The sequence below is a fragment of the Salmo salar genome, chromosome 26, assembly GCF_965601325.2.
Source record: "Salmo salar chromosome 26, fSalSal1, whole genome shotgun sequence".
NCBI classification, from domain to species: domain Eukaryota; kingdom Metazoa; phylum Chordata; class Actinopteri; order Salmoniformes; family Salmonidae; genus Salmo; species Salmo salar.
Genome location: NC_138316.1, coordinates 48595220 through 48617960, shown reverse-complemented (window position 1 = coordinate 48617960; position 22741 = coordinate 48595220). Strand labels below are relative to the sequence as shown.

At 41.5% G+C, this 22741-nt stretch overlaps 1 protein-coding gene across 1 annotated transcript; it reads right to left on the bottom strand.

The window, feature by feature from the left end:
* Positions 1-41: 41 nt before the first annotated feature.
* LOC106587923 (receptor for retinol uptake stra6) lies at positions 42-16432 on the bottom strand. The gene is made up of 18 exons (XM_045708763.2): positions 16007-16432; positions 15461-15527; positions 13260-13345; positions 12615-12754; positions 8435-8601; positions 8121-8234; positions 7269-7336; positions 6473-6555; positions 6315-6376; positions 5962-6124; positions 5450-5525; positions 3360-3493; positions 3029-3146; positions 2675-2776; positions 2039-2202; positions 1112-1246; positions 765-901; positions 42-657 (listed from the first exon to the last, which is right to left on the bottom strand). Exons 1-18 carry the CDS (start codon positions 16102-16104, stop codon positions 505-507), a joined length of 2067 nt encoding a protein of 688 aa, XP_045564719.1. The 5' UTR covers positions 16105-16432; the 3' UTR covers positions 42-504.
* Between the last annotated feature and the right edge of the window lie 6309 nt (positions 16433-22741).

Sequence of the window (22741 nt, the reverse complement as noted above, 5' to 3'; positions counted from 1 at the left end):
AAGAGTTTTAATCACATACTCCAACCTAGGAGAAAAACAGTAGATTTTTTCACACTGGATTGTGATGTCAGTTACATTTATTTTTTGTGTAAATGTTGTATCATTGTTCTTGCATATATTTTGAAAGCAAATATCTCAACCTCTGAAAACTTACCGAAACAACTGATAAAGGGCAATACATTAAATGAAGGGGTGGATAGTGGATGCTAAAACAGGATGTATTCTGTGCATCATAACCAAACACATGCAACCGTTGAGATTTTGTACTATTTCACCATAACGACCTTTACAAAAACTAAATAATAGACCAGAAAATTTTGAAATCGACATTGCAGACAACAATATGACACAGAAAGCAACATACATAGAGATTCACTTCATGTGGAGCTGAACAAGCCAAGGCACTTGACTGCAACCCACAGAAATACAGGCCTCTACAGTCAACTGCTACCCGTCAGTACCCCGTAAACCACATGACATCAGTCATGACCGTGTGTCATGGTCTCAGTTAGCAGCAGCAGCAGCGTCGGTGGCAGCGGGTGTGGCAGCGCCTGCCTCAGCAGCGGTGGGTTTGCTGCTGGCGTCTTTGCTGCTGGCGTCTTTCTTGCTTCCTGCCGCGGCGCTACGGTTCGTTCCATTCACGAAGCTGTCAGAGGGCTGGAGAATAAAAAATACTTTGTCTTGTAGAGTACAGGAAATTGTCACACACACAAACACACACAGGTTGCTGGCCTTCTTTTCTACTCTCTATTTTGGCGACTGACCTGCAGCTGGTAGTGTTTTCTGGACCCCAGTAGAGATGGGTTGTTGACCAGTGTGTAGAGTAACTGCCAGCGTGCCCGCACCCTCCTGCTGTTAACCACCTTGTCCTGTCTCTTCTCCTGATTCACCAGCTGGATCCCTGAAGGCATGGAGAATGAGGAGGAGCAGGCTGTCAGGGCAGAGAAAGAGACTGACACTGGATGGATGGATGGAATTATTTGGTCATATAAATTCCACATTGTGTAGTAGTAGGTTCAGTCAATGTCATGTCTGGGAAGTGTCTGCGAGGGACATAAAAGGCCACACCCTTTGTGCAAATCCGTGTATGAGTGTGTATGTCTATAACAACCTTCCTCCGCATCTCGCATCTTCTGCCCAGCACCTCCAGCCGAGGCAGCCTGCAGTGCCAGCCCACAGAAGGCCTTCATCACAGGGTGGGATTGGCTGACCTCTACCTTCAGGTAGTGGGTGTAGTAACAATAAGCTGTATGAAGGTCAGAGGTCAGGGAATCAGACATATTGAGGGCTCATATTCATAAACCAATGTGTTAGGTTTAACCTGTTCACCTGTGTATTTCAGAGCAGGTAAAACATTGATGGAATTGCATCAGGGACATCTTTCAGAAATGTTTTTCAATTACATGGGTTATTGTTAGATGATTGCTAATGAACGTGGTCACCATACGTGAGAATACTTCACATTAATTTGTTATGGAATAGGTTAGGTAGTTTAGACAGCCCACAACAAGTCACTACCACTTCCACACTACATCCCCCAGGGGGCAGTAGCAACCTTGTTTAAGTGCTGAGCCTGGTTGATAAGCACACCAGGTGCTGCCAATTAGGGTGATGGTCAGTCAGTGTCCCAGCTGGCAAACTGTGAGGCTGCTGGTTTTGTTTGGTGGCCATGATGCCTTTTGTGGGTTTTTGGAGTCTTTAGTTTGGGCATGCCTTTGGTATTTTTCAATTTTTTACATATTTATGTTTCATCACCATCTGAACAAATAATCTGCTTGGACTGGCCAACCAAGAGGTCAAGAGAGACAGGGCTGGCTGGCACTGGACCAAGGTAAGGTTGCTGTCTCCCTAGGCATATGTCCAGCCAACAAGGTCCTCAAACCCTTATTTCTCACAGAAACGCACACATTCATTCAGGTTACAGACAATGTAACTAGGCCTAGGACCCCTAGACAATATCCGTTTTGTAACAAATCTACCAGTGGCAGGCCTTTCAAAACAGTTACTATATAATTCCCTGAACTGTATGTTGACATACCCGGGTCGTAAGTTTCAGCAGCGCGGTTGAGGAGGCTGATGTCCATGCGCCCCATGTGGATTATGTTATAGAGGGCAGTGATGACTATCCTCCAGATGGCAGCTATCAACCCCACCACAATGTTGATCAGGAAGAGCAGGTAGGTAAGCAGGAACAGACTGCCTCTGGAACAACACAGCCAATATACATCTAGTTAGTTCTACTTTGGATGGATCAATGGTGTTAAGAAAGTACAGGGGGTCCGGGGGCATGTCCCCCTTGAAAAAAAACCTCATCTGAATTTTTTGTCATTTTTCATGTTAACATGAAATATACCAAAAAGAAAAGAAACCCCTCTTTCAACTCAAGAAGTGTGTAATCCAGTTATTCCTCAAAATTGGTCCTCGGGACCCCAAGGGGTGCACGTTTTGGTTTTTGCCCTAACACTACACAGCTGATTCAAATGATCAACGCTTGATTATTTGAATCAGCTGTGTATTCCTAGGGCAAAAACCAAAACGTGCACCCCTTGGGGTCACGAAGTCTGAGTTTGGGAAACCCTGGTGTAATCTATGATGTCACTAGTTCTGAGAAAAAAAGTTAAAAATAAACAAATACATAAAGTAAATAATTTATAGAGTTCTAGAATTTTAGTACCTGTTGTTCAAGTCTCTAGTCCCAGCATCCTTTTTGATGAAAGCAAACCTGGCTGTCACGTGTTGTAGAGTAATAGTCAGTATCAACGTCACCCACACAGGCCTGGTGAGATCAGATACCACAATGGGAAAATAATCCACACAATATGAAAATAATCCACACAATATGAAAAGAATAGGCTCTTATCAACTGTTGAATATCTTAATCAATTCAAAGTGTATTGTGGTGATGAGCTAGCTGGTCAAAATATTTCTGTAAGATGGTGCTTGAAAATCAGATAAAGGCTTCATGGCAAGAGTATGATTCCATATAAGCAGGCAGAACCAAATTTTGTTAAATTTAAGATGCACTCACCAGGCCTTGGCAGCGACCTGGAAAAGTATGAGGTTCTGGCCGTACAAGATGGGGATGATGATGAGGAACACCAACCACACAAAACAGATGAAGAAGACCAGAGTCTGGAGGACCATTCCTGACCAAATAATATGAAATAGTAAGAGAGGAATCTAGAATAAGAATATAACTGCCCTCTTTCATAAAATTCATTTTAAAAGTAAGTTTTAAAAGGAATTGAGGTTGGTAGCACACAGAAATGACCAAGTATATACTGAAGAACTATAGGGTAAAATGGTAATTGGATAATAATTTAATTAGGAATTAAAACCACTCTGTCAGGTCAGCCTACCTAAAGAGATGACAGCAGCCTGATATCCAGTGAAGCCCATCCAACACACTAGGCCTGTCTGAGACGGACGGATGCTCTTCTGGCAATTATACACGTTGTAAATATCTCCTCTGTACAAGCCCTGAAGGTTCCATCTGATGGTAGAAACATGAAGAAACAGAATTACTTATGCATGTATTGTATTTTGCCATTGTTTCTTGAACGTACAAAAGAAAACAATGTTTGGTGCACTTATATAGTTACTGTGTTAGTGTGATACTGTGATACTGTGTTAGTGTGTAAGTGTGATACTGTGTTAGTGTGTAAGTGTGATACTGTGTTAGTGTGATACTGTGTTACTGTGCTACTGTGTTAGTGTGATGCTGTGTTACTGTGATACTGTGTTACTGTGATACTGTGATACTGTGTTAGTGTGATACTGTGATACTGTGTTAGTGTGATACTGTGTTAGTGTGATACTGTGTTAGTGTGATACTGTGTTAGTGTGATACTGTGTTACTGTGTTACTGTGTTAGTGTGATACTGTGTTAGTGTGATACTGTGTTAGTGTGATACTGTGTTAGTGTGTACTGTGTTAGTGTGATACTGTGTTAGTGTGATACTGTGTTACTGTGCTACTGTGTTAGTGTGATACTGTGTTATGTGATACTGTGTTAGTGTGATACTGTGTTAGTGTGATACTGTGTTATGTGTACTGTGTTAGTGTGTACTGTGTTAGTGTGTTACTGGTAGTGTGATACTGTGTTAGTGTGTTACTGTGTTAGTGTGTTACTGTGTTAGTGTGTTACTGTGTTACTGTGTATGTGTTAGTGTGATATGTGTTACTGTGATAGTGTGTTAGTGTGATACTGTGTTAGTGTGATACTGTGTTAGTGTGATACTGTGTTGTGTGATACTGTGTTCGTGTGATACTGTGTTCGTGTGTAAGTGTGATACTGTGTTAGTGTGATACTGTGTTACTGTGCTACTGTGTTAGTGTGATACTGTGTTAGTGTGTTAGTGTGATTCTGTGTTAGTGTGATTCTGTGTTACTGTGATACTGTGTTAGTGTGATACTGTGTTAGTGTGATACTGTGATACTGTGTTAGTGTGATAGTGTGTTAGTGTGATAGTGTGTTAGTGTGATAGTGTGTTACTGTGATAGTGTGTTACTGTGATAGTGTGTTACTGTGATACTGTGTTACTGTGATACTGTGTTACTGTGTTAGTGTGATACTGTGTTAGTGTGTTACTGTGTTAGTGTGTTACTGTGTTAGTGTGTTACTGTGTTAGTGTGATACTGTGTTAGTGTGATACTGTGTTAGTGTGTTACTGTGTTAGTGTGATACTGTGTTAGTGTGTTAGTGTGTTACTGTGTTAGTGTGTTACTGTGTTAGTGTGATACTGTGTTAGTGTGATGCTGTGTTAGTGTGATACTGTGTTAGTGTGATACTGTGTTAGTGTGTAAGTGTGATACTGTGTTAGTGTGATACTGTGTTACTGTGCTACTGTGTTAGTGTGATACTGTGTTAGTGTGTTAGTGTGTTAGTGTGATACTGTGTTACTGTGTTACTGTGTTACTGTGATACTGTGTTAGTGTGATACTGTGTTAGTGTGATACTGTGTTAGTGTGATACTGTGTTACTGTGATACTGTGATACTGTGTTACTGTGTTAGTGTGATACTGTGTTAGTGTGTTAGTGTGATACTGTGTTAGTGTGATACTGTGTTAGTGTGTTACTGTGTTAGTGTGTTACTGTGTTACTGTGTTAGTGTGTTACTGTGTTAGTGTGTTACTGTGTTAGTGTGTTACTGTGTTAGTGTGATACTGTGTTAGTGTGAGACTGTGTTAGTGTGTTAGTGTGTTACTGTGTTAGTGTGTTAGTGTGTTACTGTGTTAGTGTGTTACTGTGATACTGTGTTAGTGTGTTAGTGTGTTAGTGTGATACTGTGTTAGTGTGATACTGTGTTAGTGTGATACTGTGTTTGTGTGTTACTGTGTTAGTGTGTTACTGTGTTAGTGTGTTAGTGTGATACTGTGTTAGTGTGATACTGTGTTAGTGTGATACTGTGTTACTGTGTTACTGTGTTGGCTGATCAAAAGTTTTTACCTGTGAAGGATCATGGACCTCATGAGCATGATCAGGGTGAGCGAACAGGCCAGGGTCAATCCACACAGGTAACACACTACAAAACATAACGAACAGGCCAGGATCAACCCACACAGGTAACACACTACAAAACATAACGAACAGGCCAGGGTCAACCCACACAGGTAACACACTACACAACATAACGAACAGGCCAGGGTCAACCCACACAGGTAACACACTACAAAACATAACGAACAGGCCAGGATCAACCCACACAGGTAACACACTACACAACATAACGAACAGGCCAGGGTCAACCCACACAGGTAACACACTACAAAACATAACGAACAGGCCAGGGTCAACCCACACAGGTAACACACTACACAACATAACGAACAGGCCAGGGTCAACCCACACAGGTAACACACTACACAACATAGCGAACAGGTCAGGATCAACCCACACAGGAAACTGTCTTATCACCCGATGCTGCAGCTCATCTCAGTAAATACAGGACAGACACCCACCTTCCAGACACCAGGTATAGTGAATAACTATCTGGACCACCTCCATCCTGTCCTCTGATAGGACGATACCAAAGCTCTCCAGAAGGAAGGGGAACTTGTCATCTATACCAGCACGGACTATATGGAGGGTGGGGATCACCAGTATTACCAGCAGCAGCGCCACCTAGAGGATGGATGACCACATGGCTGTTAGAGTTATTTCTATTTAAAAAAAAACTGGCATCTTGTCAAGTTATCTGAAAGCAGCCATGTTCACAACCATCCTTTGATGTGGATTGTTGTTATGTTCCTTTGATTATTGTTATGTTTTGCTGAAATGTGATGGATTCCTAATTAACTGCAGTATTTTTTACCTGATAAACTGCTATGCAGGACACAAATGCTGAGATCGCCAGCTTTAGTGGAAACCGGAATACTACAAAAAAATCATGGTGAAACAATGGTATCATTAGGATATTTTGTAAAAAAAAAAAAGATTAGGAGACAAATTGTCAAAACCCTCCAGGCTTACCTTTCTGTGGTGTGTAGATATAGGACTTGACTGTGTCTTTTACTGTCTCCAACAGTTTGGGTTTATCTGATCTGATAGAGGTACTGAACAAAAACACAATGATGTCAATAACTGCACGCCGCAGCCATCATTACTTAGTTTTTGTCATAGAATAAAACACAGTCTGGTCATTCAGTTTAGTATCTTGTTTCTCTCATAATTAAACAGTCTGGTCATTCAGTTTTAGTATCTTGTTTCTCTCATAATAAAACAGTTTGGTCATTCAGTTTAGTATCTTGTTTCTCTCATAATAAAACAGTCTGGTCATTCAGTTTAGTATCTTGTTTCTCTCATAATAAAACAGTCTGGTCATTCAGTTTAGTATCTTGTTTCTCTCATAATAAAACAGTTTGGTCATTCAGTTTAGTATCTTGTTTCTCTCATAATAAAACAGTCTGGTCATTCAGTTTAGTATCTTGTTTCTCTCATAATAAAACAGTCTGGTCATTCAGTTTTAGTATCTTGTTTCTCTCATAATAAAACAGTCTGGTCATTCAGTTTAGTATCTTGTTTCTCTCATAATAAAACAGTCTGGTCATTCAGTTTAGTATCTTGTTTCTCTCATAATAAAACAGTCTGGTCATTCAGTTTAGTATCTTGTTTCTCTCATAATAAAACAGTCTGGTCATTCAGTTTTAGTATCTTGTTTCTCTCATAATAAAACAGTCTGGTCATTCAGTTTAGTATCTTGTTTCTCTCATAATAAAACAGTCTGGTCATTCAGTTTTAGTATCTTGTTTTTCCTCATAAACCCCACCTGATGTTTGACTTTTTCTTCTTTAGAATTAATTTCACGTAGTCTGTGTAGTAGCTGCTGTCCAGGTCCTGAAGCCAAATTATATCAGAATCAAACGGTTTAATTAACACATAAACATTATGGTTGCATGATGTGACAACACTGGCCACCTGCAACACTGACCACCTGCAACACTGACCACCTGCAACACTGGCCACCTGCAACACTGGCCACCTGCAACACTGGCCACCTGCAACACTGTATAGAATCAATCATTTGGATGCAGAAAATTCACATTAAAAGAATGTGTGATGTCGTTAGAACTGTAAATGTGATTACAACACGGTCAGATTAAACACCTCACATGATCTCACTGTCACCGACAGTTTACAGCGTGACAATCCACAGATTACAGTGAAATAAACACTGCATTGTGTAAACCTTGAGAGAAATAACATTCCTGGGTCATAATCTGTGCTGGGATATTATACTAAATCAATTCCATCCAAGCTGTTTACGTAATCAGACCTTTGGTTACAAGTTACGTGGTTGATGTAGTTTCATAACTTTAAAATCTCTTGAAGGGCTACGTTTAGTTTTTTACATAGATATCCCATAAGCATCAAGGGGCAGTTCTCATCCAGATATTTGACGAGCAGGACAGTAACCCCAGCGTTTTGACAACCTAAATACAGGCAGTTCTCATCCAGATATTTGACGAGCAGGACAGTAACCCCAGCGTTTTGACTACCTAAATGCAGGCAGGGATCATGAAACTTTGATATTGTTCTTATCAAAACCTTAAAGAGAGACTACAACGGATGGTAGGTTCATGACTATACACTCATTGGTCAAAAAGCAGTCTTCCCTCACCTCAGAACCATTAGCCTTAGCACCTTTGAGAAACAGTATTGGGTACTTGATACAGAGGAATCCCAGACAGCCTATCTGTGGGAGACTGGCCAGCAGCGAATAGTACTTATACAGCTGTGGAGACAAGAGAATGGAAAACATATCAATACAAAACGTACAGATTTTTTTACCAGTTTGTTATGGTAGATACAACATTTTAAGATAATGTATTATAGAACATTTCAAGCTTGAGATATGAATTCTGTTAAATATGACGCAACAAAAAAAAGATGTGCCCCCTTTTTTTCCCCACTTTAAATATCAGATGATATTACCTCTGGTGTTTTGGGACAGTCAATCTTCTGCCAGACGAGGACAGCGAAGTGGGTCCAGGAGAATAGACTGCCCAGCACATAGCCCAGTTTACTGTGGAGCGTACCACAGGCCAGGAGTGGGTAGTACAGGGCAGGCCAGTAGAAGATGGCGATGAGCTTCATGTACTCTGGAAGCAGTAGGAACACACACAGTCTGTATTTAGTATCACACCAGTTCATCCTTCAATGTGTTTTTACTGTTCCAGAAGTTACAGTGAGGGAAAAAAGTATTTGATCCCCTGCTGATTTTGTACATTTGCCCACTTACAAAGAAATGATCAGTCTACAATTTTAATGGTAGGTTTATTTGAACAGTGAGAGACAGAATAACAACAAAAAAATCCAGAAAAAAGCATGTAAAAAATGTTATAAATTGATTTGCATTTTAATGGGGGAAATAAGTATTTGACCCCCTCTCAATCAGAAAGATTTCTGGCTCCCAGGTGTCTTTTATACAGGTAACGAGCTGAGATTAGGAGCACACTCTTATTAAAGGGAGTGGATAAAAAACAGACGGATAAAAATCGTACCCGATTTGATCTGGTTACTACTCCTGCCCTCCTGCATATAATTAGTAGATTTGGATAGACAACACTCTAAAGTTTCTAAAACTGTTTGAATGGTGTCTGTGAGTATAACAGAATTCATATGGCAGGCCAAAACCTGAGCAGATTCCATACAGAAAGTGCCCTGTCTGACAATTTGTTTTCCTTCTGTTGCATCTCTATCGAAAATACAGCATCTGTGCTGTAATGTGACAATTTCTAAGGCTTCCAATGGCTCTCAGAAGGTACCAGAAAGTGGAATGAGGTGTCTGCTGTCTCTGGGCAAGGAACAGCAGGAGATTTTGTTACTGGTCAGCCTGGGAACAGTGACACTGGAGATGCGCATTCATGAGAATTCTCAATTTTTTCTTTCAGCCTTTGAATGAATACAACGTCGCCCGGTTGGAATATTATTAAAAATTGATTTTAAACAGCGTTTGACATGCTTCGAAGTACGGTAATGGAATATTTTGACATTTTTTGTCACGAAATACGCTCGCGCGTCACCCTTCGAATAGTGACCTGAACACACGAACAAAACGGAGCTATTTCAATATAACTATGGATTATTTGGAACCAAAACAGCATTTGTTGTTGAAGTATAAGTCCTGGGAGTGCATTCTGACGAAGAACAGCAAAGGTAACCCAATTTTTCTAATATAAATTCTGAGTTTAGGTTGTCCCAAACTTGGTGGGTGTCAAATTAGCTAGCCTGTGATGGCCGAGCTATCTACTCAGAATATTGCAAAATGTGCTTTCGCCGAAAAGCTATTTTTAAATCTGACACCGCGATTGCATAAAGGAGTTCTGTATCTATAATTCTTAAAATAATTGTTATGTATTTTGTGAACGTTTATCGTGAGTAATGTAGTAAATTCACCAGAAGTTTGCGGTGGGTATGCTAGTTCTGAACATCACATGCTAATGTAAAAAGCTGGTTTTTGATATAAATATGAACTTGATTGAACAAAACATGCATGTATTGTATAACATCATGTCCTAGGAGTGTCATCTGATAAAGATCATCAAAGGTTAGTGCTGCATTTAGCTGTGGTTTTGGTTTTTGTGACATATATGCTTGCTTTGAAAATGGCTGTGTGATTATTTTTGGCAGGGTACTCTCCTGACATAATCTAATGTTTTGCTTTTGCTTTAAAGCCTTTTTGAAATCGGACAATGTGGTTAGATTAACGAGAGTCTTGTCTTTAAAATGGTGTAAAATAGTCATATGTTTGAGAAATTGAAGTTATAGCATTTTTAAGGTATTTGTATTTCTACCATTGGATATTGGTGAGGCGTTCCGCTAGCGGAACGTCTGTCCTTAAAAGGTTAAGGTCCTGGAGTGGCCTAGCCAGTCTCCAGACCTTGATCCCATAGAAAATCTGTGGAGGGAGCTGAAGGTTCGAGTTGCCAAACGTCAGCCTCGAAACCTTAATGACTTGGAGAAGATCTGCAACGAGGAGTGGGACAAAATCCCTCCTGAGATGTGTGCAAACCTGGTGGCCAACTACAAGAAACGTCTGACCTCTGTGATTGCCAACAAGGGTTTTGCCACCAAGTACTAAGTCATGTTTTGCAGAGGGGTCAAATACTTATTTCCCTCATTAAAATGCAAATCAATTTATAACATTTTTGACATGCGTTTTTCTGGATTTTTTTGTTGTTATTCTGTCTCGCACTGTTCAAATAAACCTACCATTAAAATTATAGACTGATCATTTCTTTGTCAGTGGGCAAATGTACAAAATCAGCAGGGGATCAAATACTTTTTCCCCTCAATGTATTACATGAGTTAAATCGCAGAGTGAAGGAAAAGCAGCCAACAAGTGCTCAGCATATGTGGGAACTCCTTCAAGACTGTTGAAAAAGCATTCCTCATGAAGCTGGTTGAGAGAATGACAACAGTGTGCAAAGCTGTCATCAAGGCAAAGTGTGGCTACTTTGAAGAATCAATAGAAAATATATTTTGATTTAACACTTTTTTTGGTTACTACATGATTCCATATGTGTTATTTCATAGTGTTGATGTCTTCACTATTATTCTACAATGTAGAAAATAGTAAAAAATAAAGAAAAAACCTTGAATGAGTAGGTGTGTCCAAACTTTTGACTGTCACTGTATGTATAGGAGTAAGGTAACTAGGCAACAGGATAAAAAAATGTTTTTAAGTATCAGCAGCTTGTATATGAGTGGGTGTGCACGTGTGTAGAGTCAGTACCAACGTATGTGCATGTTGTGTGTGAGTGAGCAGATGATGGAGTGAGTGTTTGTGTGTGTGTTGGAGTGAAAGTGTGTGTGAGTGTGTAGGGCAACAGTGTGCATAGAGAAATAAAAAGGCCAATAAAGAGGGTCACTGTTTAAAACCTCTGAAATGTAATGGCAAAATGTAGATTTCCGCCAAAATAGACATACCCAAAAGTAACTGCTATTCATCTGTAATTACATTATTCTGACATGCAAGAACTTGGGTATATTTGGAAAGAAGACATCTGAAGAAATGATCAGAAGATAGATAGGAGTTATAGTTCAGAATACACAAGATCAAACACACACACACAATAACCGTTTTGGTTTTTAGTTTTTTACAAAGTCATCGTTCATTGACAAGCTAGAAGTGAATGATTGATGACCTGGAAACACATGGCTTCCACAACATGTGGACAACATCAGGGGGAAAATGGGATTGATAGATCTAACAACAAGAAATGGGCAGATGTTTTTAGTAAGTGGTGTCAGGTGTGGTCACGGGACGTTTCCAAGTGTCCCTAAACCTCTCCAAAGTGACATATGCCTGTAAATTAGATCATTCCAGTGCTATTACATATTTGCAATCCCTAAATGCTATTTGTTCAGAATGAAAACACAGTTTCTTCCATATCAACCTCACTCCAACATTGTGGTGGTGTTATGGATACTTTAAGTGTCCTTTCAACCTCTCCAAAGTGTCAGAATGGGGTAATTACACTGTTTTTGCACGTTGGATGTTTAAAGGTTCTAGGCATTGCTTTGTCCCACTCAGGTCAACTGCATATCTCTGGAAAGCTTATCTCATTGGCTACAATACTATCAAGGTGCCATAGTAGCCAATCCCCTGTGTAATGGATGCCTACAGAGCGTAAGCAGGCAACATCATATATCTAGTCACTCGGTGGACATTGGATGTTGCCCTTAAGTCATACATCATCAGATAACATGGCAATAGGCTGGTGATCGATAACGGTAGGTCACAGGCAGACAAATAAGACATCCTCATGATCCCTGCTTTCGGTGTCTATCGACGTATTCCGTGATTAAGTCGTTTATGCTTTACAACGCTAACCGACATGTAGGTAGCAGCCATCTTGAAATGAGGTCATCGGCTCGACCTGCGCTTATAAATTCGTATGCCCATATATGGTAGTAAGTCACACCGAAGATTTGAAGGCACCGATCAACAGCCAAGATACTCAGCTGACTGCAGACACCCAGCCTTTGCAGATAGGGGCTACCTTTCTCATACCAGACTGAATTGAATAAAACATTTTAAAAAAGGGTCACCAAATATGGGGACTTTACATTCAAGAGGTTTTAATGGGACAGGGACACAGCTGCTCACCTTTGATTTCCTGGGGGGTGTCTTTGGAGAAGGGCAGGGGATCTGGAGCCAGGACCAATACAGACAGCTTGCTGAAGACCAGCCCAAACACAGTTACTGCTAGGGCTTTGTGCTGCGTCTGGTCCAGGAAGTTCACTGGACTGGTGGGGGCACACAGCGGGAAGAGACCAGAGATAAGACCAACCAAACACCCGCAAATCAATGGTAACATTTTTCATTGTTATAAATTGTCTCATAGTATGTTACAGCGATGAGGCAGCCTGAGTTGTTCTTGTAACAGTGGTGTTTTGTGAGGTTTCCCACTGGGCACAGACATCAGTTCAACGTCTAGTTCTGATTTACATTTAGTTGAGTTGTCAACTAACATGAATTCAACATGAAATCACCAAAGAATTTCACCATGTCATTGGATTTTAGGTTAAAGTTTGGGTGAAAAAAATAGGAAATTCCCCCACGTTCCCTTTATTTTTTCAAATCCAATTAGTTTTCCACGTTGATTCAATGTCATTACATTTCATTTTGGTGTTAAAATTACATGGAAACAACGCTGATTCAACCAGTATTTGCCCACTGGGTTGTCACATGTTGACAAGAGTTCCTGGTTGCTTCATGTTGATATGTTTGGTAAATGAACCTGCACTTTACCTTGAGATACCAGTTGATCCACTGGCAAAACTCTCACATAGAGTCTTTCTCCTCTTCAGGACTGCTAGAATCAGCACCACAACGAGCTAGGAGACAAGATATTCCATAAAGTGATACAATAGGAACTCTAATTCCTCTCCTTAACTACAGTACAACTAAAATAATCATCTAATGTACCTTGTTGTCAAGCCAGAGGGCATGAAATAATATGGCGGGGATACTCATAGGAAAGGACCTTATGAATGCTACCTCAACATTGTCTTGTTATTTTTGATGAGCCCTGGTAAGTGGAGACGCTGACCCACCCTTCCAGCCTGGTCTCATAGACTACACGTAACATAGGAAACCTTAAAAAACCTGCCACACTCAAATTAGTATGATATGTTACGTTTGGTATGGTTACGTAGGACAGAAGGTTGCTTACAGCAAGAAGAAAAGGAGGGTGTTTGGATGTATAACATGGGCATATAACGTGGGCGTACACATCACAGACAAACTGAAATGGTCCACCAACACAGACAGTGTGGTGAAGAAGGCGCAACAGCGCCTCTTCAACCTCAGGAGGCTGAAGAAATTTGGCCTGTCACCTAAAACCCTGAAAAACTTTTACAGATGCACAATCGAGAGCATCCTGTTGGGCTGTATCACCGCCTGGTACGGCAACTGCACCGCCCCCAGCCGCAAGGCTCTCCAGAGGGTAGTGAGGTCTGCACAACGCATCACCAGGGGCAAACTACCTGCCCTCCATGACATCTACGGCACCCGATGTCACAGGAAGGCCAAAAAGATCATCAAGGGCAACAACCACCCGAGCCACTGCCTGTTCACACCGCTATCATCCAGAAGGCGAGGTCAGTACAGGTGCATCAAGGCTGGGACCAAGAGATTGAAAAACAGCTTCTATCTCAAGGCCATCAGACTGTTAAATAGCCATCACTAACTCAGAGAGGCTGCTGCCTACATTGAGACCCAATCAATGGACACTTTAATAAATGGATCACTAGCCACGTTAAATAATGCTTACATATCTTACATTACTCACATCACATGTACAGTATATAATGTATTTTATACCATCTACTGCACCTGTTCTATGCCGCACGGCCATCGCTCATCCATATACTTATATGTACATATTCTCATTCACCCCTTTAGATTGTGTGTATTAGGTAGTAGTTGGGGAATTGTTAGATTACTTGTTAGATATTACTGCACTGTTGGAACTAGAAGCACAAGCATTTCGCTACACTCGCATTATCATCTGTTAACCATGTGTATGTGACCAATAACATCTGCTAACCATGTGTATGTGACCAATAACATCTGCTAACCATGTGTATGGTTAACATTTGATTTGATTTTAATTTGATTTGAACACGAATGTCTAGCATCCAAAATATTGCGTGTTTGAATTTCATCACAGACAACTTTTGCATTTTATCTGATTAGCAACATTGGAACTACTTACTACTTTTTAGCTACTTTGCAACTATATAGCATGTTAGCTAACCCTTCCCTTCCCCCAATTAGCCACCTAGCTAGCGTTAGCCAAAACAAATTGGAATTTGTAAGATATCGTGCGAATTGTAATTCGGAACATATCATACAAAATGGATGATGGACAGCCACAAATGAATACATACCATACCAAACTTAACATTTCATACCAATTTGAGTGTCACGGATTTACATTTACTATGTTACGTGTACCCCTGAGTCCAGGTTGACCCTACATAGTGCTCTGAGTGTCCTCTATTTTGACAGAATCACAAAGTGAATAGTCCTACAGTATGTCAGTTCAATTATGATTCATGCCATTGGTCTCCTCAGAAAAGTGGAGCGAGCACTCTACCACAAATTGGACAAGGCCTAACGATGGCATGTATCACTGAGGATGTTGAGGGAGATGGCTTTCTGAGGTCATAGAGAGTAGCACCAATGTACTGACTGAACATCCCCTTTAGAACATGGCCTATATAAACATTCACTGTCTTCATTCATTCCAAACATTCATATTTGATATTAATTTGACCTGTGACCCCTATTGTTGTTGGTAAATGTGTACTGGATGTGTATCTCTGTAATTACATGGCTCCTTAGTAAAAGAGACCTTGGTCTCAACATGACTTCCTGTTCAAAGTTCAATAAAATGTTTTCACCCGGTGTAAATATTGAAAATAGTCAGTAGGCCCGATACTTACAGATACTGAAGCGATACATATGTGAAACAGCTGGTCGTCCGCTGTGGGGTCACATGGGAGAATAACTCTGAAACAGTCATGTAACACAAGCTGAGCAATGACCGTCAGAAACCATTTGCGCAGAGCAAAAACAAACTCCCTAGAAATCCTGTTCATCTTGACTGTGCTCTCAGTAGCGAATCTGACAAGAGTTTCACCTAAGAACTGGATATATGCCATTTGTAATAGATAATTCAATCATAGATGGGAAAAACTGGAAGAATTGAAAACCAGCTATACTTTGGCCCATGCAGGTCAGTGATTGAGAAACCCGGAGCTTAGACTAAATTAAATCAAAATAACATTATGACACAGTCCCCCATAATTCATTGCACTGATCCTGTGTGGCTCAGTTGGTAGAGCATGATAATGCAACATCAGGATTGAAAGATGTGATTCCCGCTGTGCTGTGGCCACCTATACGAAAATGTATGTATTACTGTAAGTCGCTTTGGATAAAAAAGCGTTCGGTTAAATAGTACACTATTTACTGACCCCCATACTTACTCTTTTGGAGGTCTGGTGGGTTCCATATTGTTTGAGTACCAGTCTGAGTAGTCATAGTAGTTATAAGGTTCCTCTTCTACCACCTTGGTCTGGTTCATTTTGACCTCGTCTCTGTTGCTATAGTCCACGTTGACGGGTGAAAACCAGAGGAAATCTACCTAGCCCCTCTCGATCATCAACCGTCTCTCCAACGCAGCTATGTCCCAACGCAGCGCACCACTTCCCAATCAATAAATATTGACCATTTGTAATTGTATTGAGAGTTGTAGCTTTCTCCACTGTGTGTTGGGTAGCTTAGAGTTCAGGTTGTGCAGCGTCTGAGGTACAGAGAGAGAGACCTCTGGTCAGGTGTCCAATTGTGTTGTCCCTGCTGTAGGAGTTTAGTACACAGCCCAACAGAGTCTAACATGCACCCTTACCCCAATACATTCCACACACACACACTAACCACATAACACCCCAGATTACTACAGCACACAAAGACAGGAGGGAGGGAGACCAGGGCCAAGGGGTGTGAGAAGGATGGCGAGAGGGATGAAGGTGAAAACCCTTTTGACCTCTAGTGACCTCAGTTTCATGATTGAAGTAGGGAGCCAATGATAATGTTTCCGTCAGGGTTGGTGTTGTTTTAGTGGAGGTTGGTCCTCCTGCAGCAGGAAGACATGTCCTGTACTTCCTGTCATAATGATGAATGATAGTTCACTTTATATAAAGTCAACATAAATATAAAGTTTACATAAATATAAAGTTAATATAAATATAAAGTTAATATAAATATAAACTTAATATAAAGTTGATGTAAATATAAAGTTAATATAAAGTTGTGTAACGGTTGTCGTAAGGATTGGACCAAGGTGCAGCGGGAACGTGTAAACTCATCTTCTTTATTAATTTAAAAGAAGGAAAAACAAACAAATCACGTATACAAAACGACGAACGCCACTAAACAGTCCTGTCAGGTGCACAGACACAAAACAGGAAACAACTACCCACAAACCCCATTACAAAAACACCCCTATACATAGGACCTTCAATCAGAGGCAACGAGGAACAGCTGCCTCCAATTGAAGGTCAGTCAAAAACCCTAAACATAGAAATTGAAAGACTAGACTAGAACATAGAAATATATTAACATAGAACATTAACCAAAAACCCCGGAACACTTAAAACAAACACCCCTCTTACATAAGCACATAGACCAACAAACCCCGAAACACTCTAAACAAACACCCCCTGCCACGTCCTGACCAAACTATAATAACAAATAACCCCTTTACTGGTCAGGACGTGACAAGTTGATATAAATATAAAGTTAATATAAATATAAACTTAATATAAATATAAAGTTTATATAAATATAAAGTTTATATAATTATAAAGTTAATATAAAGTTGATATAAATATAAAGTTGATATAAATTCATCGGACAACCTAAAGCTGTACCTGTGTTGCTCTATCTGACGGGCAACCTAAGGCTGTACCTGTGTTGCTCTATCTGACGGGCAACCTAAGGCTGTACCTGTGTTGCTCTATCTGACGGGCAACCTAAGGCTGTACCTGTGTTGCTCTATCTGACGGGCAACCTAAGGCTGTACCTGTGTTGCTCTATCTGACGGGCAACCTAAGGCTGTACCTGTGTTGCTCTATCTGACGGGCAACATTGAACAACAGCTCAGAAAAACAGTTCTGAAATCAACATGTTCCAGCTGACCAGATCTCTCAGTGAGATTGAGAAATACGTCACGACTGTGCTGCAACGTGGTTTAACCTGCTCGCTTCACACTGCCTGTTACTCAAAGAGCTTAGCTTTTAATATGATGAAAAATCACTGGTTGAAAGTCTCTTATTCTAACAGGGGCTAGCTTTGTGCTGTGGGGATTGGTCTCAGGGCAAGGGGAGAGAGAGAATGTTTAACAGTTTATACGTGAGAGAAAGGTTCTGAAACACTCACTTATTTTTGCACTGAAAATGATGGCATCCTGTTAGCGTTGTTTCTGAGGTTTCTGCAATATTAACTGTCATTATTTATTACATCCAGAATATAGCGGCTGTAAAGAGCCTATCTGAGCCCTCCTTAGTCCATGGTTTACTAGTTGGGTATTTAATGGTCTACTACTAGCAGACAACGGAAAGAAGCAGCTAGAACGTCTACCGCTGTCTCTGCTGTTTTAATGAATGGAACTGGGTCAGAACATCTACCGCTGTCTCTGCTGTTTTAATGAATGGAACCGGGTCAGACATCTACGTTTTGGGTTCCCGTAAAACATCAAACACATCAATTAGTTCATTTTCCTGCAGCATCATTTTCTCTCCTCATTGAAGAAGAAAGCAGTGTACTCTCTCCAACTCAGGACAAAAGGAGGGTTGTTTGGTTAGAGGGGTTCTGAGTTCCATAATCTCAAACTGTGAGCCAGCTCATACAATAAGAGAAGAAGGAGAGAGAGAGGGAGGAGAGGAAGGAGAGGGGGAGGAAGGGAGGAGAGGGAAAGGGAGGGAGGAGTGGGAGAGGGAGGAGAGAGGAAGGAGAGGGGGAGGGAGGAGAGGGGGAAGGAGAGGGAGGGAGGAGAAGGGAGGGAGGGAGGAAGGGGAGGGAGGAGGGGGAGGGAGGGAGGACAGGAGGGAGAGGGGAGGAAGGAGAGGGGGAGGGAGGAGATTAAGGAGAGGGGGAAGGAGAGAGGAGAGGGGGAAGGAAGGAGAGGGGGAGGGGGAGGGAGGAAGGATAGGGCAGGGGGAGGGTAGGATGGAGAGCCTAAGCTTTTCTGCTTTGTGGATTAGATGATGAAGGTCTCACAAGGCCTTGGCACGCAGCAGGCTAACGGCTAAGGGTTCTGGCTGAGAAGGGTGCTATGTCTGTTCCTTCAGACACTGCTAAGAAGGCTTAGGCCTCTGGAGGAGGAGAAACCGCTTGTTAAACAAGGTCTGATAGGGCCTGAGGGGCGAATGGGGTTCATTGGTTCATTTGAGAGCCAAATGACTCTCAAGCTGATCCATGTGTTTGTCCAAGCTTTCAAATTGTGGTAGATTTCAACACTGGTTGTTTTCATGTGGCATTGTAATGGTTGTCTCAATGTATTTAATGTAACACTTGATACTGTTCCCACATCAAGCTAATGTACTGCTTATAGTGTCTATGACCAGAGCATGAAGGTGGAACTCAAAATAGTGGTTAAGCATTGCTAGAATATTCTCCCTGTGTGTGTGTGTGTGTGTGTGTGTGTGTGTGTGTGTGTGTGTGTGTGTGTGTGTGTGTGGTGTGTGTGTGCGTGTGTGTGCGTGCGTGTGTGTATCAGAGACAGTGCTGTATTCCAATTGGTTTTTGTCCCAAATGGCACCCTATTCCCTATGTAGTGCACTACTTGTGGCCAGGACCCATAGGGATCTTGTCAAAAGTAGTGCACTATGCAGGGAATAGGGTGCCATTTTGGGACTTAACCATTGGCAGCTGCCTCTGAGCTAAGCTGCTTCTAAAACACTTGTTTGATGTCTTCTCACAGGTGTCCAGGATAGCCCCCTGCTGTGTCGTCCTGTTTCTGAACTATTTCAAAAGGCACTTCTGCTGGTGTTAGACCACTAATACTGAGTGGCATTCCTTATCTAGCTGGCATTCTGGGAGCTCGGCCAGACGGCCACAACTGGCTCAAACTACTTCTCAATGTTTAGGTGTTTCATTTTGTAAAGGTAAGAAACTAGGCCAGTTTGTGGACAATAAAAGCCCTGGTCTATAGTAGTGCACTAGGTAGGGAATAGGGCTCTGGTCTATAGTAGTGCACTATACAGGGAATAGGGCTCTGGTCTATAGTAGTACCACTATATAGGGAATAGGGCTCTGGTCTATAGTAGTGCACTATACAGGGAATAGGGCTCTGGTCTATAGTAGTGCACTATACAGGGAATAGGGCTCTGGTCTATAGTAGTACCACTATATAGGGAATAGGGCTCTGGTCTATAGTAGTACACTATATAGGGAATAGGGCTCTGGTCTATAGTAGTGCACTATACAGGGAATAGGGCTCTGGTCTATAGTAGTACCACTATATAGGGAATAGGGCTCTGGTCTATAGTAGTGCACTATACAGGGAATAGGGCTCTGGTCTATAGTAGTGCACTATACAGGGAATAGGGCTCTGGTCTATAGTAGTGCACTATACAGGGAATAGGGCTCTGGTCTATAGTAGTACCACTATATAGGGAATAGGGCTCTGGTCTATAGTAGTGCACTATACAGGGAATAGGGCTCTGGTCTATAGTAGTGCAGTATACAGGGAATAGGGCTCTGGTCTATAGTAGTACCACTATATAGGGAATAGGACTCTGGTCTATAGTAGTACCACTATATAGGGAATAGGGCTCTGGTCTAAAGTAGTACCACTATATAGGGAATAGGGCTCTGGTCTATAGTAGTGCACTATACAGGGAATAGGGCTCTGGTCTATAGTAGTGCACTATATAGGGAATAGGGCTCTGGTCTATAGTAGTGCACTATACAGGGAATAGGGCTCTGGTCTATAGTAGTGCACTATACAGGGAATAGGGCTCTGGTCTATAGTAGTGCACTATACAGGGAATAGGACTCAGGTCTGTAGTAGTACCACTATATAGGGAATAGGGCTCTGGTCTATAGTAGTACACTATATAGGGAATAGGACTCTGGTCTATAGTAGTGCACTATACAGGGAATAGGACTCTGGTCTATAGTAGTGCACTATACAGGGAATAGGACTCTGGTCTATAGTAGTACCACTATATAGGGAATAGGGCTCTGGTCTATAGTAGTGCACTATACAGGGAATAGGACTCTGGTCTATAGTAGTGCACTATACAGGGAATAGGACTCTGGTCTATAGTAGTACCACTATATAGGGAATAGGGCTCTGGTCTATAGTAGTGCACTATACAGGGAATAGGACTCTGGTCTATAGTAGTGCACTATACAGGGAATAGGACTCTGGTCTATAGTAGTACCACTATATAGGGAATAGGGCTCTGGTCTATAGTAGTACCACTATATAGGGAATAGGGCTCTGGTCTATAGTAGTACCACTATACAGGGAATAGGGCTCTGGTCTATAGTAGTGCACTATACAGGGAATAGGACTCTGGTCTATAGTAGTGCACTATACAGGGAATAGGGCTCTGGTCTATAGTAGTACCACTATATAGGGAATAGGGCTCTGGTCTATAGTAGTACCACTATATAGGGAATAGGACTCTGGTCTATAGTAGTGCACTATACAGGGAATAGGGCTCTGGTCTATAGTAGTACCACTATATAGGGAATAGGGCTCTGGTCTATAGTAGTGCACTATACAGGGAATAGGGCTCTGGTCTATAGTAGTGCACTATATAGGGAATAGGACTCTGGTCTATAGTAGTACCACTATATAGGGAATAGGACTCTGGTCTATAGTAGTACCACTATATAGGGAATAGGGCTCTGGTCTATAGTAGTACCACTATATAGGGAATAGGACTCTGGTCTATAGTAGTGCACTATACAGGGAATAGGACTCTGGTCTATAGTAGTGCACTATACAGGGAATAGGACTCTGGTCTATAGTAGTGCACTATACAGGGAATAGGACTCTGGTCTATAGTAGTGCACTATACAGGGAATAGGACTCTGGTCTATAGTAGTGCACTATACAAGGAATAGGGCTCTGGTCTATAGTAGTACCACTATATAGGGAATAGGGCTCTGGTCTATAGTAGTGCACTATACAGGGAATAGGACTCTGGTCTATAGTAGTGCACTATACAGGGAATAGGGCTCTGGTCTATAGTAGTACCACTATATAGGGAATAGGACTCTGGTCTATAGTAGTGCACTATACAGGGAATAGGGCTCTGGTCTATAGTAGTACCACTATATAGGGAATAGGGCTCTGGTCTATAGTAGTGCACTATACAGGGAATAGGGCTCTGGTCTATAGTAGTGCACTATATAGGGAATAGGAGTCTGGTCTATAGTAGTACCACTATATAGGGAATAGGACTCTGGTCTATAGTAGTACCACTATATAGGGAATAGGGCTCTGGTCTATAGTAGTGCACTATACAGGGAATAGGACTCTGGTCTATAGTAGTGCACTATACAGGGAATAGGACTCTGGTCTATAGTAGTACCACTATATAGGGAATAGGGCTCTGGTCTATAGTAGTACCACTATACAGGGAATAGGACTCTGGTCTATAGTAGTGCACTATACAGGGAATAGGACTCTGGTCTATAGTAGTGCACTATACAGGGAATAGGACTCTGGTCTATAGTAGTGCACTATACAGGGAATAGGACTCTGGTCTATAGTAGTGCCACTATACAGGGATATAGGGACTCTGGTCTATAGTAGTACCACTATATAGGGAATAGGGCTCTGGTCTATAGTAGTACCACTATATAGGGAATAGGACTCTGGTCTATAGTAGTGCACTATACAGGGAATAGGGCTCTGGTCTATAGTAGTACCACTATACAGGGAATAGGGCTCTGGTCTATAGTAGTACCACTATATAGGGAATAGGGCTCTGGTCTATAGTAGTACCACTATACAGGGAATAGGGCTCTGGTCTATAGTAGTGCACTATACAGGGAATAGGGCTCTGGTCTATAGTAGTGCACTATACAGGGAATAGGACTCTGGTCTATAGTAGTGCACTATATAGGGAATAGGACTCTGGTCTATAGTAGTACCACTATACAGGGAATAGGGCTCTGGTCTATAGTAGTGCACTATACAG